We start from the raw sequence: 20,282 nt of genomic DNA on the forward strand, positions 1-20,282 counted from the left end.
CAAAGAAGGAAGAAATTACCCAACCTAGTGACCTCACAGCAATTTCCATAGCAACAGAGGGTGAAATCACGGTGAATTATGACTTCCTTATTTGTAGGAACAGGATGAGAAGATGATTGGGCAAGATTGTGGTTTGTTTTTTGACACGACATTTCTCCAGGAAGCCGGCCTTGCGAAATGTAAACATGATTTTGATGGTATAACTACTTCAGAATGCATGCCCAAGCCTTTGTTTAAAGAGAATTTGCACCCAGTTCTCTAGGAAACTATTCAGGTGAAGTGCTGCCCAAATTCAGCTCAAAAACAGGGCTCTTCCAACCTGCTACCTTTTTCATCAATCTCTTGCTCTTTGCAAATCGTTCTGATGCTTGTGTGAGTGTCTTCAAGGTATAAACTTGTCCAAAAACAAAAAGAACCGTGGCTTTGCTTTATCTGCCTCTCTTTTGTTACTTAGACCTAGCCCTTAAATTGTGCTTGTTTCTAGGGTCAGGAGGTGCCACCTCCAGATGAATTGTATTGAGCAGGAAGCTCTGTCTAGCAGCTCTAAACCCTTCCCTTTCTCTCCACTATAGATTTCTTTCCTTCCTGCCTGCCCACCCCCTTTGCCCAGTTATGACTGTGATTGCTCAACGTGTCCCTCAGGTTGAAAACCTTGCATTTTTTTTCCCTGGAAGGTTCACATCACACTCTTTTTGGCTTTTGTGTAAATTGATGTGAATACTGTCCACTGTTTCTTCCATGTAAAACCTATTGCTGAGATCCTAAGACCATATGAAAGTAGGGCTGGGAGGGGATCTCGCACTAAATCAGTTGCTTGCTAAGTGTTATCTTCTGCTTAATGCCCTCAGCCGCACCCTGAACTGCCTGTTCACAGCCTTTTCTGTGCTAGGCATTACAGGGTGGTGGTGTTTTAATAGACAATGCTGAGTACCAGGCACCGTGTGGTTTGCTGCAAACTCCCCTGCCACTGCACTTCAACCTTCCTTGCAGTGTCCTCTTGCAACTAAAATCCTGAGTTTTCGATCTTCTGTCGCTCCTTACCCCCAGATCCCCACTGCACCAACTCCAAGCACAAAGGCCCAGTTCTTGTACTGGCGTGTTGCACGTTCATTTGGTATGCTGCTTTCCCCAACTACCACTCTAGTTCTTGAATGGTTGCACCTATGATGGGTTCAGGAACTTTGCAGAGACCAGAGTACTGCATCAGCTAGCAGACTGCTGTGCATTACTGTTTCAAGAGCTGTCACCAGGAAAATGTTCTCCTAAATGGTGGCTCTCATTGAATGTTAGTTGGCACTGAAGGATGCTAATTTAATTGGCGTCTGGATTTGAACCCAAGACTTTGGAGATGAAAGGTGGGTATACTAAACCCTGCCTCCCTCCAGTTTCTTTTTTAATCTGTAACAGTAACCAGGATGCTTTTACGTGTGTAAGGCTAAATGCCATGGTGAGAAGTTGTACAGTAAAATTCCTTCTGCTTGGCTCCTGTTTCTGATGCATTTAGTCTTTGCATACACATCAAATCTGGTGTGCTTGTTTGTGTGGCCTCCATGGTAAGCCTGATTGTTCATGTCATGCAGAAGCGGGAACAGAAGAAAGAGCTGGGGCAGGTAAATGGATTGGTGGACAAAGCTGGGAAAAGGACCACCTCCCCCACCAGTGACGCTGACCTATTGGATAGGTCTAGCAGCGGCATCAGGGCTGTCGCACATACCAGGATCTTGGAACGGAGAGCGAGCCGGCCTGGTACTCCCACCTCCAACGCCAGCACCGAGACCCCCCTTTCGGAGCAGAACGATGTAGATGAGGACATAATTGATGTGGATGATGACTCTGCCATTGCAGAAATGGACTGTGGGCAGCCTCAGCTGAAGCGCCCCTTTGAGCTGCTTATTGCTGCTGCCATGGAAAGGAACCCAACGCAGTTCCAGTTGCCGAATGAACTGACCTGCACCACCGCACTTCCAGGTGAGTGAGAGTGACCGCCTGCTGCGTCGGGCTACAGCTCCTCCTTGCTAACAGCTCCATAGCATTGCCATCTTGTTGGGGTGGTTTATACTAGTTTCTCTTGGTATTTTGTTCTTAGTCTGGCGGTAGTGACATTTATTGGGAACTCGATAGTGCAGATGTACGCTTTTTCATCTTCAGGCTTCTTTCACACATGGCTGCTTCTCTCGGGGGTGGCAGGGAAGAAGCCTCTGATTCTGCTGCATTGCTAGTAGAATACCCTGGCTTAGTTGTTCCTGAAGTAGAGAAGCATATGGACATTGTCAGGGACTGTCCCTGAGATTAAGCAGTGTTGGCCAATAGCATTTGACCAGCCATGAAAAAAAGTCTTGTGGCATTTTGTTAAGCTTTATTAATTGCCAGGTGTTCACTGCCCATGGTTTTTATTGATTGTATGTTTGTAACAGCTTTGATACCAGATTTGCTGTGCTGAACTTAGCAGCTTTTGTAGCCTCTTCTGAAATCATTTACAGTTGCCATAAATGTATGTGCATATCCATCTGCTCTCTTTAATCTAAAATAGAAGAGCTTCTCCGGGGCAATGCAAAGCCTTTTATTTGACTTTTCAGGTACTAGTAAGAGGAGGAGAAAGGAGGAAACCACAGGAAAGAATGTCAAGAAAGCACAACACGAGTTGGACCACAATGGCTTGGTTCCCTTGCCAGTGAAAGTCTGCTTCACGTGCAACAGGTACCAGGTGTTCTCAGAGTTTCTCTTGATGTGGGCAAGATCCACATCTGTTCAGATGCTTTTTGCAGGGGTGAATTTGGCATCATCTGAAATACTTGGGTTGGTTTTTCCCCTTAGTTTAGTAACGTATGCTACTTTCCGTCTTCTTTTTATGCTCAGCTGGAGAAGAAAGAGGTTTGTAATTGCACTTGGTAAGGTACAACCATCTCAGGCATTTGTGATTTGGCTAAGTCAGTGCTCTTGAGGCACCCTGGGGTGGCCTGGCTTTTTCCTACCCCTTTTTTTTTTAGTGTTGGAATCTCCGTCCTTGGAGGCTTTGAAGTCCTGGCTAGACAAAGCCTTGGCTGGGATGATGTAGTTGGGGCCGGTCCTGCTTTGAGCGGAGTGTTGGACCAGATGTGACCTCCTGAGGTCCCTTCCAACCCTCATTTTCTGTGATTCTATGGGAGTGTCATGTCCAGGGTTTCAGGAATTTTTTGACAGCCTCTTTAAGCTTACTGAAATCACAGGTATGTTGTTGTATTGGGGACTTAAGGTATCTCAGTGCTTCCAGTGTTAAACTTATGACGTATTGCTAGTTCCATGAGTTTCCCAGGCATTTCTCCGAGGAGCAGCTTTATTAACAAAGGTGGGCAGCTTATTCAGAACAGCTGCTCATGCAGTGGCTGCCGTGTGCAAGGAGCTTTCAGAAGTTTGCTCCACGCTGAGTGCTTGACAGTCCAAGGCTCCTGTCCCACTGTTGCATCACCTAAGGCCAACACTTGTGTCCCTCTGACTTCACTGGGCCTCTCGAAGTGATCGCATTACAGAACTAATGCCTAATTTTAGGCACTGGCAACAAATAGTGCAGGGGAAAGATGGGGTCATGGCAGCCAAGTGGCTGTCAATTTGCAGTCTCAAAGTGAATGTGCCTGGCACTGTTTTATGTAGATTGCTTGCTGGGTTCTGTTTCCTTCCTCTTGCTGCTCACTCCCCTTTTGTTACATCTTCATTTTGGTTCTGTCTTTGCAGGAGCTGCAGAGTGGCACCGCTCATTCAGTGTGATTACTGCCCGCTCCTGTTCCACATGGATTGCTTGGAGCCCCCGCTAACTGCTATGCCCCTAGGCAGGTGGATGTGCCCAAATCACATTGAGCATGTGGTGGTAAGCAAAGGCTATTCTTTACCATCTAGTATATGGACACCAAAGGGAGGCAGGTTCAGCTTTATTCATGCGCTGTGTAAAACAACTTGTGAGGTATTTTAAAGAGTTTGATTGCTTTGTTGTTAGTTCGTGTGAAGTCCTCTCTGAGCAACTGCAATGACTGCGGAGAAACAATGCAGTTGTCTATACATAGAAGTAAACAGACTGGGGAGTGGGAAGGATACTGGTAATCTTTTTCTTTGCCTATAGTACTCTTAGGTGGTTTTGCTCTGCGTATTCTTGTCTAAGTCTCCAAAAGGAATATGATCAAGTTGGTGAGTTTTCTTTTCCAGAGCCCAAAAGAAAGTGGCAGAGTAACCTCTTCTCTTTGCTAGTGTTTGCTCTGTCGCTCTCCGCTACTTCTCTGCAGCGTTCTAGATGTTTTCAAAAAGCTCTTCTCAGAATTAAGTGTTTCTTCTGGGCAGAGGGACTAGAGGGCTGATTCAGAGTTCGGTATGGGACCGTTTGTGGTCAGATCACTCATCACCCAGTTGACAGGTAACCGGAGGCACTGGCTGAAATAACATTGACGAATAACATTTTTAATGGGTCTCTGAAAGTTTTGCGTCCAACTCTAGCCTTGTACCCTTTAACAGAAACAATTAGATCGTATTTCATACACACAGCACTAAAGTTGAGCTGAAGTTGGTGGCGGTACAGTACCAAATCTCTATGAAAGAGGCAGATACTTATTGGAAAAGGCATTAGGATGACACGCGGACATCTAACTACTGCAACATATCTGCTCACCTAGCTGAACCAGAAGAACATGACCTTGAGTAACCGGTGCCGAGTGTTTGACCGGTTCCAAGACACCATTTCTCAGCATGTTGTCAAGGTGGATTTCCTGAACCGAATCCACAAGAAGCACCCTCCCAACCGCAGGGTTCTTCAGTCGGTGAAAAGAAAAGGTTTGAAGGTAAGTCTAATTAGGCAGTCTCCTGATGGCAGGCTCCCATGCAGTAGTGTAATAAAGATGGAGGACAACAAGTGCACCCCTTCCTACTGGCATGTCAAGGTCCACGCTAGGCCTTGGTGCAAAGAGGGGATGGATGGACACTGAAGGACGTCACCTGTTGCTGCTCTTAGCGTGTAAAATGTTTAACGTGTCCAGATCACTGCTGCTTCCTAACAACTGCGCAGTGTTATCCAGGGTTGCCAGCTTGTGGCAATTGCATGTCTTTCAAATGTTCCACCAAGAGGTGTCCTTGTGCTGGCTTGTGCATTTCAGATGGCTCTCTAGAATAATTTTCTCTAGCGCAATAAATGGTAGCTCTTAGAGTTCTGCTCAGAGTACAGATTATTCTTGTAAAGAGGTTCAGAACAAGGTGGGAGGGAATCCTCATTAGAAAGCCTAGGCTAAGACTAGACACCCACCTCTATCCCCAGGGGCTGGATTGAGCATGCTAGAATCAAAACTGCCAAGGCAGAGCTCTCCACTTCATGCATGGAGGAGGCCTGCAGTGTGAAGCATTGTTCTTTATGTTGCATTCAGTGACTTGGAGGAGCTGAAACATTGTCTAGCTCACTTAGCTGAGGGTTCAGCCTTTATTTTCCCCTGAAATGTTGGAGGTTGTTCTCTTCTAAAGCAGAGCAAGGAAATGGAGTAAGAGGAGAAACTCTCCCTAGAACTAGAAGGGAAGCCAGGACCAGAGCTGCCGTGCATGCTCTGCTGATTTGACAGCCAAACACCCCACCGGGTCTAAATGAGGGAGAATACTTAATAGGTTAAACAATTCACTGCAAAAATGCTTCCCTCCTATAGCTTTGTATAAGCGAGCCATCTTGTGCTACATCCACTACACTAAGGGCTCATGTTGCACCTGGCATAGACATGCGAATGCCTTTGACTTCAGCACAGCTGCACCAGTTTGAGTCTGAATGTAGCTATGAACTTCCCCATTTCCTGGACACCAGCAACCAGTAGACAACTCTGTCAGTGCTGATTTAAAAATGGCTAATTCCAAAATGCACTATTACCTGTTCTAACACGTGCGATCTTCCCTCCTTGCCCACCAGGTTCCAGATGCTATCAAATCCCAGTACCAGTTTCCACCCCCCTTGCTTGCGCCTGCAGCAATTCGGGACGGTGAGCTGATCTGTAATGGGGTCCCCGAGGAATCCTCACAGAAGCACCTTCTGAACACTGAGCACTTAGCCAGCCAGTCAGAACAGCAAGAGGTAAATAGGGCGATGTCAGCGCTGCCTGCAGCCGTCTTGCTGTGGTGGATGGTCCCGTTCATCCATTCCAGTTGTCTGTGGTCAGAGTACCTGTGCAGGGAGCTAGTCTGAACCATGTGAAATAGATGATGGCTTCTTCACTTCCCTCTTCCTTTCCCATCATATAGCCTGAGTTTGGCCTTCCAGGCAGAGACCAAAAGCAGCTGGTTTGCCCAGGGGCTTGGGGAGCACTGATGGTGCGTTCTGGGCTCAGAATTGGGATAGAAGGCTTTGTTGTTGGCGGCTGTTGGAGGACCATGCTGTGCAAGTGTGATGAGACTTTGGGTCTGACCCGTGGAGCTAACATTTGTTTCCTTTCTGTTTTTCAGTGGCTCTGTAGTGTTGTTGCACTCCAGTGCAGCATATTGAAACATTTATCTGCTAAGCAGATGACTTCGCTTTGGGACTCTGAACAGACAGAGAAGGCTGATATTAAGCCTGTTATTGTGGCAGATGGCTCGATCACCAACCCTTACCAGGCAGCTGACAAGGCACCCACACCTTCCCTTTATTCCATGTCGTGCACCTCAGGGATTACCACCCAGAATTCCTTGAGCTCCTCACAATCCCAGCAGACTGTACCACAGGAAGAGATCAACTGTAGCTCTTGTCTGGATAAACCCAAGAAAGGATCTTCTTGCGGGACTTCTAATGGGCCCACAGCCTCCGAAGTGAAAGTAAATGGTCCTCATTTCTACGGTGTTTCCTCTGAGCCCTCGGCACAGCTGACTGACTCGCAGAGGCTAATTGGACCAGGTAACACGATCCCGGTTATGTCTCCTCGGCAGACGTGGCCCAGGCCTCTTACGCCCCCAGCAGCGTGTGGACTTCTGAATCACACGGCTGGAACCGTTGTGAAAACGGAGAACGTAGCAGGACCCATTTCTTGTGCACAAAGGGGTACCGTGCCAGTCACGAGCCTGCCTGCTTCCCTACCGAGCTCCTGTGCCAGCCTAGAGACCACCAGCACTTTGCAAAGAAAGAACGTTCAGACGCAGATAGGACCGCCGCTGGCTGCAGAACTGCGATCCGCTGGTTCCCCTTTAACTGCCACTAGGGCTCTTACTCCTCCGCAGGCGACGGGAGATGGATCCACACACAGATTCTGTTCACCAGCACCACCTTCAGGTGAGCATCTGGCAGGAGCGATCTGGGCCACGCTGTCACCGAACTGCTTTCCAGACCTTAGACTTCCCTTCAAAGCCTGGAGAATTTTCAATGAGGTGACATAATTGCTGGGAAAACTAGTGTTATCTGGGCACAATATTAAAAGCTGCTTGCTGTATCCCATGGTTTCCATAACAGGAGCTGGGTTCTGTGCTGAATTCATTGCTACTGAATGCACCTCTGAGAGGGGAATACTTGCTCTGCTTCTCGAAACAGCTGATTTAGTCGGTTTTGGAAGGAGCTGAAGGTTCTAGAAATCCACTGTGATTTTAAATTGTTCAGCTATTGTATTACAGTCACGGTTGTGATTTTGGCAGCTGTGACAGAAGGTGGCTGGAGTTTCCAAGTGGGTTACTCTAAAATCCGTATTTTTAATATCACGTTAAAGGTGATCAGCCAAGGATGTGAGAACTGCAATGTGACCTTTGCGTATTTTTGCAAGGATTTAGATAAGCAAACCTACATAATATTACAAGTGACGCAGTTCAGGCCTTCCAGTGCAAACCTCCTCTCAGCCTCCTTGCGCATAAAAATTAGAATGACCTTCAATTATGCGATCACTTGCACTGTATTTGAAAAATAGGTATTGTACTTTTTTTTTTTGCACAACCTTAGATTGATTTTTAACATACATTATCTCAGTTCCATGGCTAAAAGTCTCGTGTTCATGAATGGAACCTGAAAGGCCTGCTGCTGGTTAGAGAAAAAATGTCTAGTATTGTGGGCACCGACAAACTTACTAAGACAGATCTAAGAGTGGCCAGCGTAAACATTCAGTCCGAGATGCCCAGTACCATTATAGCAATGGAGACAGTGAATTCTCTGGATGCCTTGAACAGTAACGCTTGTTTAGATTGTTTTTCTTTCGCTTTCCTTGTCCTGTGAAACAGCTGAATCAGTAAAAGCGAATGTTCAAAAGACCACGAGCACCTGAAAACAGGTGATGGTTTTATGCTCTTACCTATGCAAGCAAGTGCTGCTCCCCAACACAAGTTTCTGAGTGGGTGGGAGTTTTTTGTAAGTTTTCACTGCGCTCTGTTTGAGAGCTAGTGGATACATGCAGTGAGGTGAGGATTGTGCACACAGACTTCCACGAAAAAAAAATAAAAATTGACCAGCTGATAGGCGTAGTCTCTGTTGGTCTGAAGCAGCCTGCAAACACTTGTGCGAAAACTGTGCTGAGGCACAACCAAAGAAATGTATCCAGGGCTTGGCTACTGCTTTGTTTGGAAGCAGGGATGAGGAGAGAACATTTCTGCCAGATGGAAGAGGACCATGATACAGAAAAATGTTGTGTTTGTCCTTCTAAGAGCTTTGTACACACTGGCTAATACATTTCCACTGTCTTTAGTAATGAAACTGTTAAGTCGCTTTAGATCTAAACTTAGGATTTTGTAGAATGCAAACGACCTCCAACCTGGATAAGAGGGTGGAGGGGAGGGGGGAGCCAGAGATGTGGGGAGAAAGAGGGAAGGAGGGGAACCAGATCTGTGGGAGTGTAAATGTCCTTGCAGCACCTGCTGTTCTAGCGCTGCCCTGGGCTAGAGAATAAGGGAAACAACCGAATGTCTCTTCCAGGAGATGCCGATAGTGAGAAATTGCCATCTGATTCTTTGGCATCAGTTTTAAAAACCACATCCCTCTTTTGGCTTGGTATCTCTGATCTAGTCCCCTGCTGCATCACTGTGAATGTGACAGTGTGCAAATGTCACCACACTCCACAGGTAATAGGATTGCATTTGGAATGAGTTACAGGCAGGCCTTTACTCATGACTTGTGCCGTGTTCCCTGAGCACAGACGAGAGCTTTCAGAATCCATCAGCAAATGCAAGCCATGTCTAGTAGGAATCTGTCACAGATCGAGTGCAGGAACATTCAGCTTTTGTGCTTAAACAAAGACATTCCTGACTTAAATTTGGCTAATGTATATAACAGCTGAGAGAAATTGCTGCCCAGGCTCGGTGTCAGTGAGATCTCCTGGCTACTGGGCCTTAGCTCTCGTGCTGTTAAGTAACACCTTAATTTGGTTTCCAGTATAGTACAAGGACTTGATGCTGCGTCTTCCTTAGAGCAGGCTGAGCTCTGCTGTGTTTCTAGCCGAGGGTGGGGTGCATTCCTCTCCACAGGAAAGAATACTGGTTGTGAGGGCAGGTACCGCTCCTCTTGATTCAGGCCTCTTCCAAAGCATGGCTGTTAAGAAGGTGTCCTCGTGTTGTGTGGCCTGCCAATGAGAAGTGCAGCTGGAGGGCTGGGTGGAAGCTGCTGGCTACTGGGTAACTGTCCTGACACTTGTGCCCCTTTTCTCTCTGTAGACGGTAAGGTCAGTCCCAGCACCTTATCCATAGGAACCGCTTTAACTGCCCCCTCATCGTTCACTTCAGGCTCTGCCGCTATGATGGACCTTACCAGTTCCCTGAAAGCATTAATGGATGGTAATGGTGGTGAGTACGTGTTTCCTCATTGGTCTCTGCCTAACCCAACCGTTCTATTCAGTAAAGAATTCCATGTACCCTGGAAGGGGAGGCTTCTCTCGTAGGTGCAGGCACTGAGGAGGGCCATGCTGCAGTCCTCCCAGGCTCCTGCCTGTCACCCTGTTGCCATTGTAACGCCTGGCGTGTAGGTTTCTCCGTGTTTTTGGAGGTGTGATGCAAGCTGTTATAGTGCAGATCTCTTACAGGTGGCATTTGTATGCTAGGGACACCCTGGCTCTTCCATGCCATGTGATCCACAGCTGCTTCCCTAACTGCTTTCTTCTGAGGCCCCAGTTGTAGATTCTGAGCTTCCTCCTGTTCCCAGTGAGCTGGGCTGCAGTATTCTTAAGGGGAAGACTTGAATGGGTTCTGCTCCTGTCACTTTTCCCCCAGAGCCGGCAAGTCTTCCTAGTCATCTGTCGCTTTGATGGTGGGAGTTCCGAGCCTCAGTGCATGCCCCAGAGAGGAGAGGACTCTTGCACAGCCCTCAGCCTTGGTATCAGTCTGCTTCTGCAGTGGGGAAGTAGCTTGTACTACTGGTTGGACCTTGTTCCATTTGGCAAGCATTGCTTGTCTTGGCCCTTCCAGTGTTGGCACTGGGGCCTAATGCTAACCCCCATGCCTCTGCTGCATTTCTTCATCATTTTACCAGCATTGTTGCTGTTGAGGGCATTCTAGCTCTACTGCCTTGATTTTCAAATAGGCATTTCCTTAGCAGAAGGCAAATCTCCTGCAGGTCTGCATAAATGTCAGCCTTGTCTATGGTTATCGGTTATGTGAGGGTTTGTTTTGGTTTTTTCTGTAACAGATTTTCCTGAGTTCCCTGGTTTCTTTTAAGTGATGCAACGAACTTTGCCTGATAGAACAAGACCCTAAAAGTGCAGCTGTCATTTACTCACTGTTAGGGTACATCTGCTCAAACTCTTATTCCCAGCTGGTTTGTTACTGGGGTCCCAGCAAGCCCATACTTGCTGCCCAAAGAGCCTGAAATGCATGTGGTCTCTGTGTCGGGCATCTCTCAAGTCTGAACATCTCATGGTAACTGCTTTCCCGCCCCAGCTTGTTCCACTCAGAGGCAGGCCTCCCTTTTACTGTGTGGGCTGCAGCTTTCCGACATAGCACTTCTTGTCCGCATTTGGTGCTAGGAATGAGCGTAGAGAGCATCCGACACTTAAACTCTTGCTGTAGAGTGGCTGTCTGCAGTAGCCCTACTCGTACAAATGGCAAAATGTAGACTGTTAAACCCACAGCAGATCGACTGTCACCCTTTCCATGAAATGACTCACTAACTGCTTTTTATTTATTAACAGAGATTGAGATAAATATGCTGGATGAGCAGCTGATCAAGTTTCTGGCCTTGCAGAGAATACATCAGCTCTTTCCTTCCAAAGCTCAGTCTATAGCGGGCAGTGTCAGTTCCCATCAGCCAGCTCCTATGGGAAACCACATTGAAGGTAAGAGCAGCCCTAGAATAGTCCCTTTGCACTGAGCCGTGGCTTCCTTGGCCCTGCCTTCAGAATAGGCTGTTCGGGGAGATCCTGTCTTCCGATATCTTGGAGATGCCGTGTATCCTCTGTCCTTCCTCCCATGCTCTGGCTCTGTTTCATCATTGGTTAGAAGCCTCCTTGTTGAGCGTTCTGCACATGTGGCAGCCAAGGCAGCTGCTCCGTTCCCCCGCACTGCAGGCAGTGCCACTCATCAGCCTGCTCTCAGCAGAACTCTGGACCCCAGGTGTTAAGCCACATTGCACCATCTTGATGTTGTACAAAAAGGAAGCCCCAGCTCCATCCTGTGGCCTCTTTGTGAGCAACTCGGGAGGAAATGCAGCAGCATTGAAAAGCCAACTGCTGCCCCAGGAGCTGAGGGTGGATTGAAAACTGGTCTGTGGACTTGAAAGTAGGCTGGGGCACTGAGGGTGGGGTTGAAAGGCCCATGAAAAACTTCCTTCCAAACTAGTAGGTGTTCCTCTGCAAAGCTACTTCTCACTGCAGCTGGAGAGAAGCGATCCGATCCTTTACTTATAGCTTGTGCCGGGGCTTGAGCTCTGCCTTTCATTCCCCTTGTGCTCACTACATCGGGTGCAGTTCCCTTCCACTTTGGGTTCTTGTCAGCTGCTGGCCTTTGGCAGGTTAAGCTTCATTTACTGTCCAGAGCAGGTCAGAGGCCTGTTCTACTCTGGCCGAAGCTGTGGGATGGGTCCCACAGAGGTCTCTGGGGAGCGCACTAGTGTCCGTTAGCCTTTAGACTTGTGGTTGTTGCGTGTGTGCGTCTATGTTCATCTCGGCATTGGTTCTAAACATCCTGTGTCCGGACTGACCTCTTCTAGTGCTGCTGCAGCTGGAGGCTGCTGTGGGACACGATGCTGGGCTGCAACTAAACAATGGGGAGCAACACATGCTGCCTTAGCACACTGCATCCTCTGAAGGGAAACCCATGGTTGCTTTTCCTCTGCTTCTTCCCTGGAGCCCTCAGACCCTGGCACCTCCTGCATACCCGTCCTCACTGGGATTCTCTTTTTTTGTCTTGCTGAGGGAATGCTTGGGATGAAGTCTCCAGATTGGTGGTAGCCAGCCTCAGCTGGAGAGCCGCAAGCCAAGCTCTGACCTCCCCAAGTGTCACTCTAATCCCTGCCCTTCACAAGGTGTACCTGGTACTCTGCACCCTGCTGCGCTGGAGTGTAGGTTTGCAGGCACAGCAGCTTCCTGTGCCCCTTCCGGCATGCATGCCATGCCATAGGTTGGCCACCTCTGCTCTTGATGACCCCAGCTGGCTTAGCTGCCCTCAGCTGCTGAAACGTGAAACGGCCTCATAGGCAGGACATCTGTGTGCAGAGAGGATTCTGGTATGAACAGAGCTTTCCATTTCAACCTCCCACATCCCGTGTGTGTCTCAGCCCCTGGCCAGCCTCCTAGCCATCAGTGGGGAATTTCACGTGCTATGGCTTGTCTGTTGTGCCTTTGACAGTCTCAGTTTTGTTAATAGTTTCATGCTCTTGTGTAGGAAAGCCATGGAGGTGTCTACAGGCAGGAGCTGTGTTGAACTGTGTGCACATGGTTGGGGATGAGTTAGCAGGGGAGGGGTGGGGGGGTGGTTATAAAACAGCAGGGTATGGAGTTCTTCAAACCTGGAGCAGGCCAGTAGCAGCCAGATGGCTGACAGCTGTCGGATGACTTGCCAAAGTTTAGTGCAGGCATCCAAATGTTTGGTGGAGTGGGGTATGTGGGCTTGGCCATGTAGGTGTTTCTTTGACAGCCCCACAATTGACCCTGCTGTGGGAAAACTCAGCTGAGATGAAACACTGAAAACAGAGCGTTTCCCCCTTGTGAGCCTCCAGCACTAAGAATTTTTGGTTAATCTCTGATGAGGCTTTGCCAGCTCTGCCTGCATGTGTTCTCAGTGTCACTGGTGGTTCAGAGGCCGCAGGGGAGCTGTTACCAGGATCAGGCCTACTCAAAGAGTGTGCTGTCCTGACTGAATGGTTTTCTTTTTCCTTGTAAGATCTGAGGCTGCACAGGGGGGCTGCTTACTGTCACGCTGCTTGGAGGTATTTGGGGAGGACAGGAGTGTTAGGCTGAGACCTACTTCCGGTGCTGACTTCCCCTTGAGCAGCTGTTCACAAAGGACTCTGGGGCCTGTGGGAGGGTTCCCTGAAACATGGGTACTTTGCACCTAGAAAGGGGAGCATACAACCAGTGATGTGTGGGTCTTGTTGTCTTGTCTTGCAGCACAAAGGAAAGAGGTGCAAGCCCGGGCAGTGTTCTACCCACTGATGGGCTTGGGGGGTGCAGTGAACATGTGCTACAGGACGCTCTACATCGGGACAGGTCAGTGGCGTCTCACAGCTGGGTGTGTGGGGAGCCAGGGGAGGGGATGCAGCGTGTTCTACTAGGGGTTTCTCTAAATGTATAAAACCAGCAGCAGCGCCTGCACTAAAGCTTACCCCTTGGAGCCAAAGTGGTTCCCTGGGAAATGCCGTGGTGGAGCTGTTCATTTTGTGCTGGAGCTTTGCAGTGTTGCTTTTCTTTGTGTTACCAAGAAATCAATGGAAGGCAGGCACGGTTCAGGGCTCCCTGTCTTAGCTAGCACGGTTATGGCCCTGTAGCCCTATGTTTTATAAGCCACCGTTTCAGGGTGGGACGAGCATCCTGCTTGATATCAAGAGGTCAGGATTTAGCATGAAACGGCTGTGGGCCTCCTTGGTTCCGGCTGGTGGCAGAGGAAGAAGTTTCATAACTGTACTAGGGCTTTGCTGCTCTTCCCTCTGCCCGGGCCCCCAGCGCTCTGGGTGGGGTGAGTGATCCTAACGAATGGTGTTTCTTTCCACCTTCCCCTGCGCGATCCAGCAGCTGCCTTCCCCACCCCTGAACTGGTTTGCAGCAGCAGAATTCATGCAATCCTGGGAACAGAGGCAAAGGCAGTGGCTCCCCTGTCCTTCAGCCCTTTGAGGTTCAGTTCAGTCTCTTGCTACGTGCTGCCTGTGACAGCTTTCCTGAATTGAACTGGCCCCATGTTCTGTCTTCCCTATGGGCAGGAGCTGACATGGATGTGTGCCTTACGAGCTATGGTCACTGCAACTACGTGTCCGGCAAACATGCCTGCATATTCTACGATGAGGTAAGTGCCCAAGCCCTGTGGTGCGAGCCTCACAGGAAGGCAGCAGTCTGTCCTTGTGCACAGCTCCTCGGCAGGCCGCAGAGCAAGTGTTGTGGTTGTGAGTGGCTTTCTGAGAGGAAAGCCTGTCAAGTTGGCAGGGGGGTGGAGCTCCTTTTCTGCAGGGAACCGGGCAGGGGTCCCCCTGGTGCTGCTGAGCACCGTCTCCCCCAGGGAGTCAAGGCTGTGGTGTAAAACCACCTGTTCCAGGCCCAGGGTGATTGCACTTGCTCGAAGCTGGCGCCTGACCTCCGTCTCAGTTTGTCCATGTCTAACAGCTTCCAGCCCTTCCCTCCGGTTCAGCTGGGTCTGCCAGACTGGAGAGACCCCAGCTATTACACTGCCCTCCTGCCTGCGCACACTCAGCTCTTGGACAAAACACATGGATTGAGCCACTGGTCTTTTGCCAAAGGCCAGCTTCCATGAGCTCCTGAGCGTGGTGGCAGCTCAGACGAAGCAAAGAAGATTCAGTGTCCTCTTGGCCTCCAGAATCAAGGCACAGTCGCATCCCCCTGCAAACGGCATTGCGTTGCAACTAGCCGTGCACTGCATCTCAGCTAGCCTGCTTTGACCCCTGACTCGCCTTCGCACAGCGAGAGCCACCACTTCCTAACACCTAGCAAGCGCGCCCTGCCTTCTCTGTCCCTGAACACATGACCTTTCGTTGCGTTGTTAGAATTCACTTACAGGGTTGGTTACTGTCTCCTCAGCTCCCATCTCCAAAAGGAATTTTAATTTTCTCCCAAACAGGCCAGCTAGCACCTGGCTGGAAAGTGTTCTCATGAGAGAATGATTCCTTTGTGGAATCTAAATCCAGTAGCCAGGCTGAATTCCCCTTGGCGTGCACAGATGAAACCCTGCACTTTGTTGGCTAGTTCTGTTAATGTTCTACTCTACTGGATCCCCTCAAACCCCTGTGTCCAGCTACAGACCTATAGTTTCATAGTTGGTAGGGTCGGAAGGGACCTGAGCAGATCACCAAGTCCGACCCCCTGCCACGGCAGGAAAGTGTACTGGGGTCAAATGACCCTGGCAAGGTGTTCTGTTCATCCAGCCTCCTCTTAAAGACCCCCAGGGTAAGAGCCAGCACCACTTCGCTTGGAAGTTGGTTCCAGATCCTAGCCGCCCTGACCGTGAAGTAGTGCCTCCTGTCTAGTCTGACCAGCCCAGGGGCCTTTCTTCATGTTACATGCTTTTCCCTGCTTGTTGGGCCTTGTTTGTTGTCGGTCTTGGTCGAGGAGCACTGGGGCAGGGGCTGACTGGCACCCAAAAGCCAGTACAGGATGGCTTATGCCTGGAACTAGCCCTGGGAGATTTGCCTCTGCGCTGTTGGTCGGGTGGCTGGTGGCTGTTTCTCCAGCTGGCTGTAGGTGTTCTGTGCTGCAGACACCACGTGATCAGTAGCAGGGAGACTCAGTTTTGCTGTGATCTCCTTAGTGGGTGGGTGGCCTGGGCAGGTGCTGTGCAATTTGTCCCTGACCTAAGGTTGCAGAGCCCATGGTGGGAATGGTTCTCACATGAAGTGTGTGCAGAGCAGCCTGGGCCACACGTGCATAGTCAGCTGCCTGCCACTGCCTGAAGCAGTGGCTTGGCACCAGGAACAAGCAGAGCCTTGGTGGGTCCTTCCTCCACCCACGCATCAGCCTGGCCGAGGGGGGCGTTGGGAGGGTGACACGTGCCTTCCTCTTGCCTTCCAGAACACGAAGCATTACGAGCTGCTGAACTACAGCGAGCATGGGACGACAGTGGACAACGTCCTGTACTCCTGCGACTTCTCGGAGAAGACAACGCCCACCCCCCCCAGCAGCATTGTTGCCAAAGTGCAGAGTGTGATAAGTAAGTCAGGGCAGAGCTGGCCCCTCTGCCCAGCCCGTGCTCACAGGCAGCTTCCGTCCAGTTTCCTTGCAGTGCTCTGCTGGCTTCCCACAGCTCGGCAGTGGCCACCACCACTCCATTCCCTCAGTCTGCAGAGCCCTCTGCAGCAGTGAGCCCAGCCTCTGGGGCTGTTAACCTGAGCTCTGGTTCCCTCGCCCTCCTGGCCCTCTCCAGAAAGCTTCAGGTTTTGAGTTGGGTCCTGGCGGGCTGCATCCACACATGCTTTCCCTGCACTTCTGGTCTGTGACTCAGGCGTGGGTGCAGCTGAGCGATTCCTCTTCCCCTGTACCAGGGCTGGACGCTTCTCCAGTGGCTCGCAGGGGCCTGGTTGACGGAAGGAGCTTTGTCTTCTTTCTACGGCGGAGCGAGACGAGCCTCCAGCAGGAGCGCGGTGCTGGGCCTGCTCACTGCGGCCTTCCTGACTTGTGCTTCTCTTCCAGGGCGCCACAAAAGCAGGAAGCAGGAAGAGGAGCCTCACGAAGATGCTGCCATGATGACCTCGCAGGCGCAGGGGCAGCACCGCAAGCCCTGCAACTGCAAGGCCAGCAGCTCCAGCTTGATCGGAGGTAGTGGGGCAGGCTGGGAGGGCACGGCCCTGCTCCATCACGGCAGTTACATCAAGCTGGGCTGCCTGCAGTTCGTCTTCAGCATCACCGAGTTCGCGACCAAACAGCCCAAGGGGGATGCGGCCTTAGCACAAGACACAGACTTGGAGGAGAAGCTCCCCCTGAAGCCCCACCAGGTGCCCGTGCTGCGCTCCAACTCCGTTCCCTAGGAGCCCGGGCCGGGGGCCCTGCGCTGTGGCAGGGGCCTCGCCGGAGACTCTTGCAATGCAAACATGTACAAACCCCGCGGGGATTTTCTACGCCGGCCCAGGAACCGTTCACGCCGTTTGCATGAGATGAAGAACGTTTCACTTTTTTTAATTATTTTCTTTTTTTGCTCAAGTTTTCGGGGCATTTGCACATATATTTGTACTATACATTTCATTTTAAAAGGAAAACTGCAGCGAGGCAAGGAGCAGGCGCTGTGGCCCTGCCCGGCCCCCTCCGCCAGGCCCTTCCCGCGCAATTGTAAAATAATCAGAAACTTGTTCTATTTTGTGCCAGTGACAATAGTTTTATATTAAAAGAGAAAAATACAGTTTTCATACAGCAAATCTATACAATATCATTGTTTTATTTAATGTAAAGAAGCGCTATACTCCCCCACAGGCCTCCCTCCCACCCCCCTGCTGTGGTTGCACTACAGGTTGCTACTGTGTATTATGGGCAATGAGAAACGAGTTCTTTTCCTGGCGTCCCCCCTCTCTTTGCATAAGGAAAGTATTGGATTCTGTGTAAATACATCCGTGACGGCATTTTTCAATGTTTTTAAAGCTGTGTACAGTGCTCCATGTGGGATGACGTTGCCTCCGATTTGTCTATTGTAGCAGATTGTCTGTCGTAAGCCTGTCTGTCTCTTCCGTTCGCCCCGCCCCCGACAGCTAGCTCCGATGTACATAGTCATTGTAATGTTTTAGACTTTACAGAAACTTTCCTGTATTCTGTATATAAAAAGCAAAATACTTCCCAGTCTGTTTCCTGCCTGTCTGTCCTCACTCTGTGAACAGCGCTGAGGAGCTGGGAGGAGGCCCTGGCCGGGCCCGGCCCCCAGGGTGGAGCGGGGGAGAAGGCAGGAAGTGGCCGGGGAGCCGCCCCTAGGCCTCGTCGCGGCGCTCCTCCCGCACGCGGCTGCCGCGCCCTCGCTCTCGTCCCGCCCGCCGCCATGGCCGCGCTGCTGCTGCTGTCCGCGCTGGCGCTGGGGCTCTACGCGCTGCTCCACGCGCGCCTGTTCCGCGGGGCGCGCTGCCGCAGCCGGGCCGCCCTGCGCGGCCGCACCGCGCTCGTCACGGGTGAGCGCCGCGCCGGTCCCCCTCCCCCTCCCCCCCTCCCCCTCCCCGCTCACGCCGCGCTGCCTCCGCAGGGGCCAACGCCGGCATCGGCCGCGCCACCGCGCTGGACCTTGCCCGCCGCGGCGCCCGCGTCGTGCTGGCGTGTCGCAGCGCCGAGCGAGGGGGGGCGGCCGCCCGCGCCATCCGGCAGGTGGGAGCCCCGCGCCGGGCCCTCCCTCCAGCTCTCCGCGGGGCGGGCGCCCAGCCGTGCCTGATCCCGCCCCGTGTCTCCCACCCCCCGCAGGAGACGGGGAACAGCGACGTCCTCTTCATGAGCCTGGACCTGGCCAGCCTGGCCTCCGTGCGAGCCTTCGCCGAGACCTTCCTGCGCGCCGAGCCCCGCCTGGATCTCCTCATCCTCAACGCAGGTGGGGGCCGCGGCTCGGGGCTGGCATGCCTGGGCCGTGGCCTGCGTGCGCTGGAGCCACCTTCCTTCCCCTGCAGGCATCGCGTTCGGGGGCCGGCGCTCGGACGGCTGCAACCTGGTGTTCCAGGTGAACCACCTGGGCCACTTCCTGCTGACGCAGCTGCTGCTGGAGCGGCTGAAGCGCTGCGCGCCCAGCCGCGTCGTGGTCGTGGCCTCCAACGCCCACCGCTTGGGGCGCATGGACTTTGAGCGCCTGGGCCGGCCGGTGGAGGGCATGCTGCAGAACTTCCAGGCCTACTGCAACAGCAAGCTGGCCAACATCCTCTTCGCGCGGGAGCTGGCCGGCCGGCTGGAGGGCACCGGCGTCACCTGCTACGCGGTGCACCCAGGTGAGCCTGCGCCGCCTGACCCCGGGGCTGGGGCTGCCTCGGGTCTCCCAAGGCAGGACGCGGAGTCCCGAGGTTTGGCCGCCTCATGTAGCCGCGCGGGCACCGTGGCGTTGTCCTGCCCTCTGCCCTGACCACCTTTGCCCGCAGGGGCCGTGAACACGGCGCTGTTCTCCTTTGTCCCTGCCTGGCTGCGGCCGCTTTTCGTGCCCTTCTGCTGGCTCTTCTTCCGAGATGCCATGGGCGGAGCCCAGACCTCCATCCACTGCGCCACCCAGGAGGGCATCGAGGAGTTCAGCGGGCGCTACTTTGCCAACTGCCGCCCGCAGGAGCCGCGGCCCCACGCCCGGGACGACGCCGTCGCCAGGAAGCTGTGGGAGGTCAGCGAGAGGATGGTGGGGCTGGCCGCGTAGGGCGCTGCGCATCTTGGTGCAGACGGGGACCCCGGGCAGCGTCCGGGGGGGTGTCGTGCCAGCCAGGTGGTGGGCACGGGGAGGCTGTGCTGAAGGGGACCAGACGTGCAGTCCGGGGCTGGGGCAGGAGCTGGGCTGTACGGGGCTTGAATAAAGCAGAATGCCTGCACCTCTGCGCGGGGGAGTCATGCCTGCACTGCGCCCGGCACCAGACCAGCCCCGCAGCAGGCGGCAGTCCCTCGGCGGGGGAGAGCAGGTCCTGCCCAGTCTCGCCCGGCCCGGGCAGGCGTCCACGTGAGAAGGTCATTGCAGCAGGCCGTGTCGCCTGCCGCCGACGTGGCGGTGGTGGAGGGAGGGAGGGTGAGCGCGTCGCAGCAGGGCTGACCCCCCTCTCCCACTCCCAGCCTCCGGCGTTCGGGTCCAGACGCGGAGGCCGATCCCCACGCCGCCTGCCGTGCGGCGCCTGGTGCCCCTTTCCTCCCGGACCATGGCCTCGCGAACCCGGCTGGACTCTGGGCTCCCGCCACATGCGGTGCCGCGCGGGGCAGATACAACCGCCTCACGTGCGTCTCGGGGATGGTGACGCTAGACTCCACCGACGCGCCCTTCGCTGTTTAGCCTGTGGGACCCTCGAGCCCCTTGCAGGCAGACAGGCCGGGCCCACGAGGGAGGCCCCCCGCGGCCGCCCTGCTCTCCTCGGACGACCTGCCTGTGGCACGGGGCCCAGTTCGGGTGCGAGGGGAGCTGCCCTTCGTGGTTTCCCCTCCGCGTCCACGCGCATCCCAGGGCAGCGGGCTGGGTGGGCTGCCGGGGTGCCTCGCGCACTTGCCCTGGCCATGGCCTCCAGGAAGGCCGTGCGTTCGGCTGCCATGGGCGTGCATGTGTGCATGTATGTGTAGACGCACCTGGCCAGGCCCTGA

The 20,282-nt window shown here is 52.7% G+C and overlaps 2 protein-coding genes across 4 annotated transcripts in view; both read left to right on the forward strand.

Moving 5' to 3' along the window:
- The window catches only part of PHF12 (PHD finger protein 12), a 35,864-nt gene extending 18,034 nt beyond the window's left edge, over positions 1 to 17,830 (forward strand). Inside the window, exons 4-15 of one of the 2 annotated variants that reach the window (XM_090025602.1) lie at positions 1,581 to 1,968; positions 2,577 to 2,697; positions 3,709 to 3,841; positions 4,635 to 4,799; positions 5,900 to 6,061; positions 6,430 to 7,228; positions 9,580 to 9,708; positions 11,049 to 11,192; positions 13,464 to 13,562; positions 14,270 to 14,352; positions 16,086 to 16,224; positions 16,704 to 17,830. In XM_090025602.1, the coding sequence (XP_089881728.1) occupies positions 1,581 to 1,968; positions 2,577 to 2,697; positions 3,709 to 3,841; positions 4,635 to 4,799; positions 5,900 to 6,061; positions 6,430 to 7,228; positions 9,580 to 9,708; positions 11,049 to 11,192; positions 13,464 to 13,562; positions 14,270 to 14,352; positions 16,086 to 16,224; positions 16,704 to 17,038 (2,697 nt within the window). In that variant the 3' untranslated portion in view covers positions 17,039 to 17,830. The remainder of the gene's footprint in view (positions 1 to 1,580; positions 1,969 to 2,576; positions 2,698 to 3,708; positions 3,842 to 4,634; positions 4,800 to 5,899; positions 6,062 to 6,429; positions 7,229 to 9,579; positions 9,709 to 11,048; positions 11,193 to 13,463; positions 13,563 to 14,269; positions 14,353 to 16,085; positions 16,225 to 16,703) is intronic. The other variant, XM_090025603.1, reaches the window with a different exon arrangement.
- A 95-nt stretch (positions 17,831 to 17,925) lies between these two features.
- Positions 17,926 to 19,531, forward strand: DHRS13 (dehydrogenase/reductase 13). 2 transcript variants are annotated; one of them, XM_090025611.1, is made up of 5 exons: positions 17,932 to 18,157; positions 18,229 to 18,347; positions 18,441 to 18,564; positions 18,641 to 18,952; positions 19,100 to 19,531. In XM_090025611.1, exons 1-5 carry the CDS (start codon positions 18,031 to 18,033, stop codon positions 19,360 to 19,362), a joined length of 945 nt encoding a protein of 314 aa, XP_089881737.1. In that variant the 5' UTR covers positions 17,932 to 18,030; the 3' UTR covers positions 19,363 to 19,531. The 2 variants fall into 2 exon arrangements, with proteins under 2 accessions (XP_089881736.1, XP_089881737.1); XM_090025610.1 differs by having other exon boundaries at positions 17,926 to 18,157; positions 18,229 to 18,564.
- The last annotated feature ends 751 nt before the right edge of the window (positions 19,532 to 20,282 follow it).

The sequence above is a fragment of the Crocodylus siamensis genome, chromosome 13 (assembly GCF_052110815.1).
Source record: "Crocodylus siamensis isolate JL-2025a chromosome 13, ASM5211081v1, whole genome shotgun sequence".
Classification (NCBI taxonomy): Eukaryota; Metazoa; Chordata; order Crocodylia; family Crocodylidae; genus Crocodylus; species Crocodylus siamensis.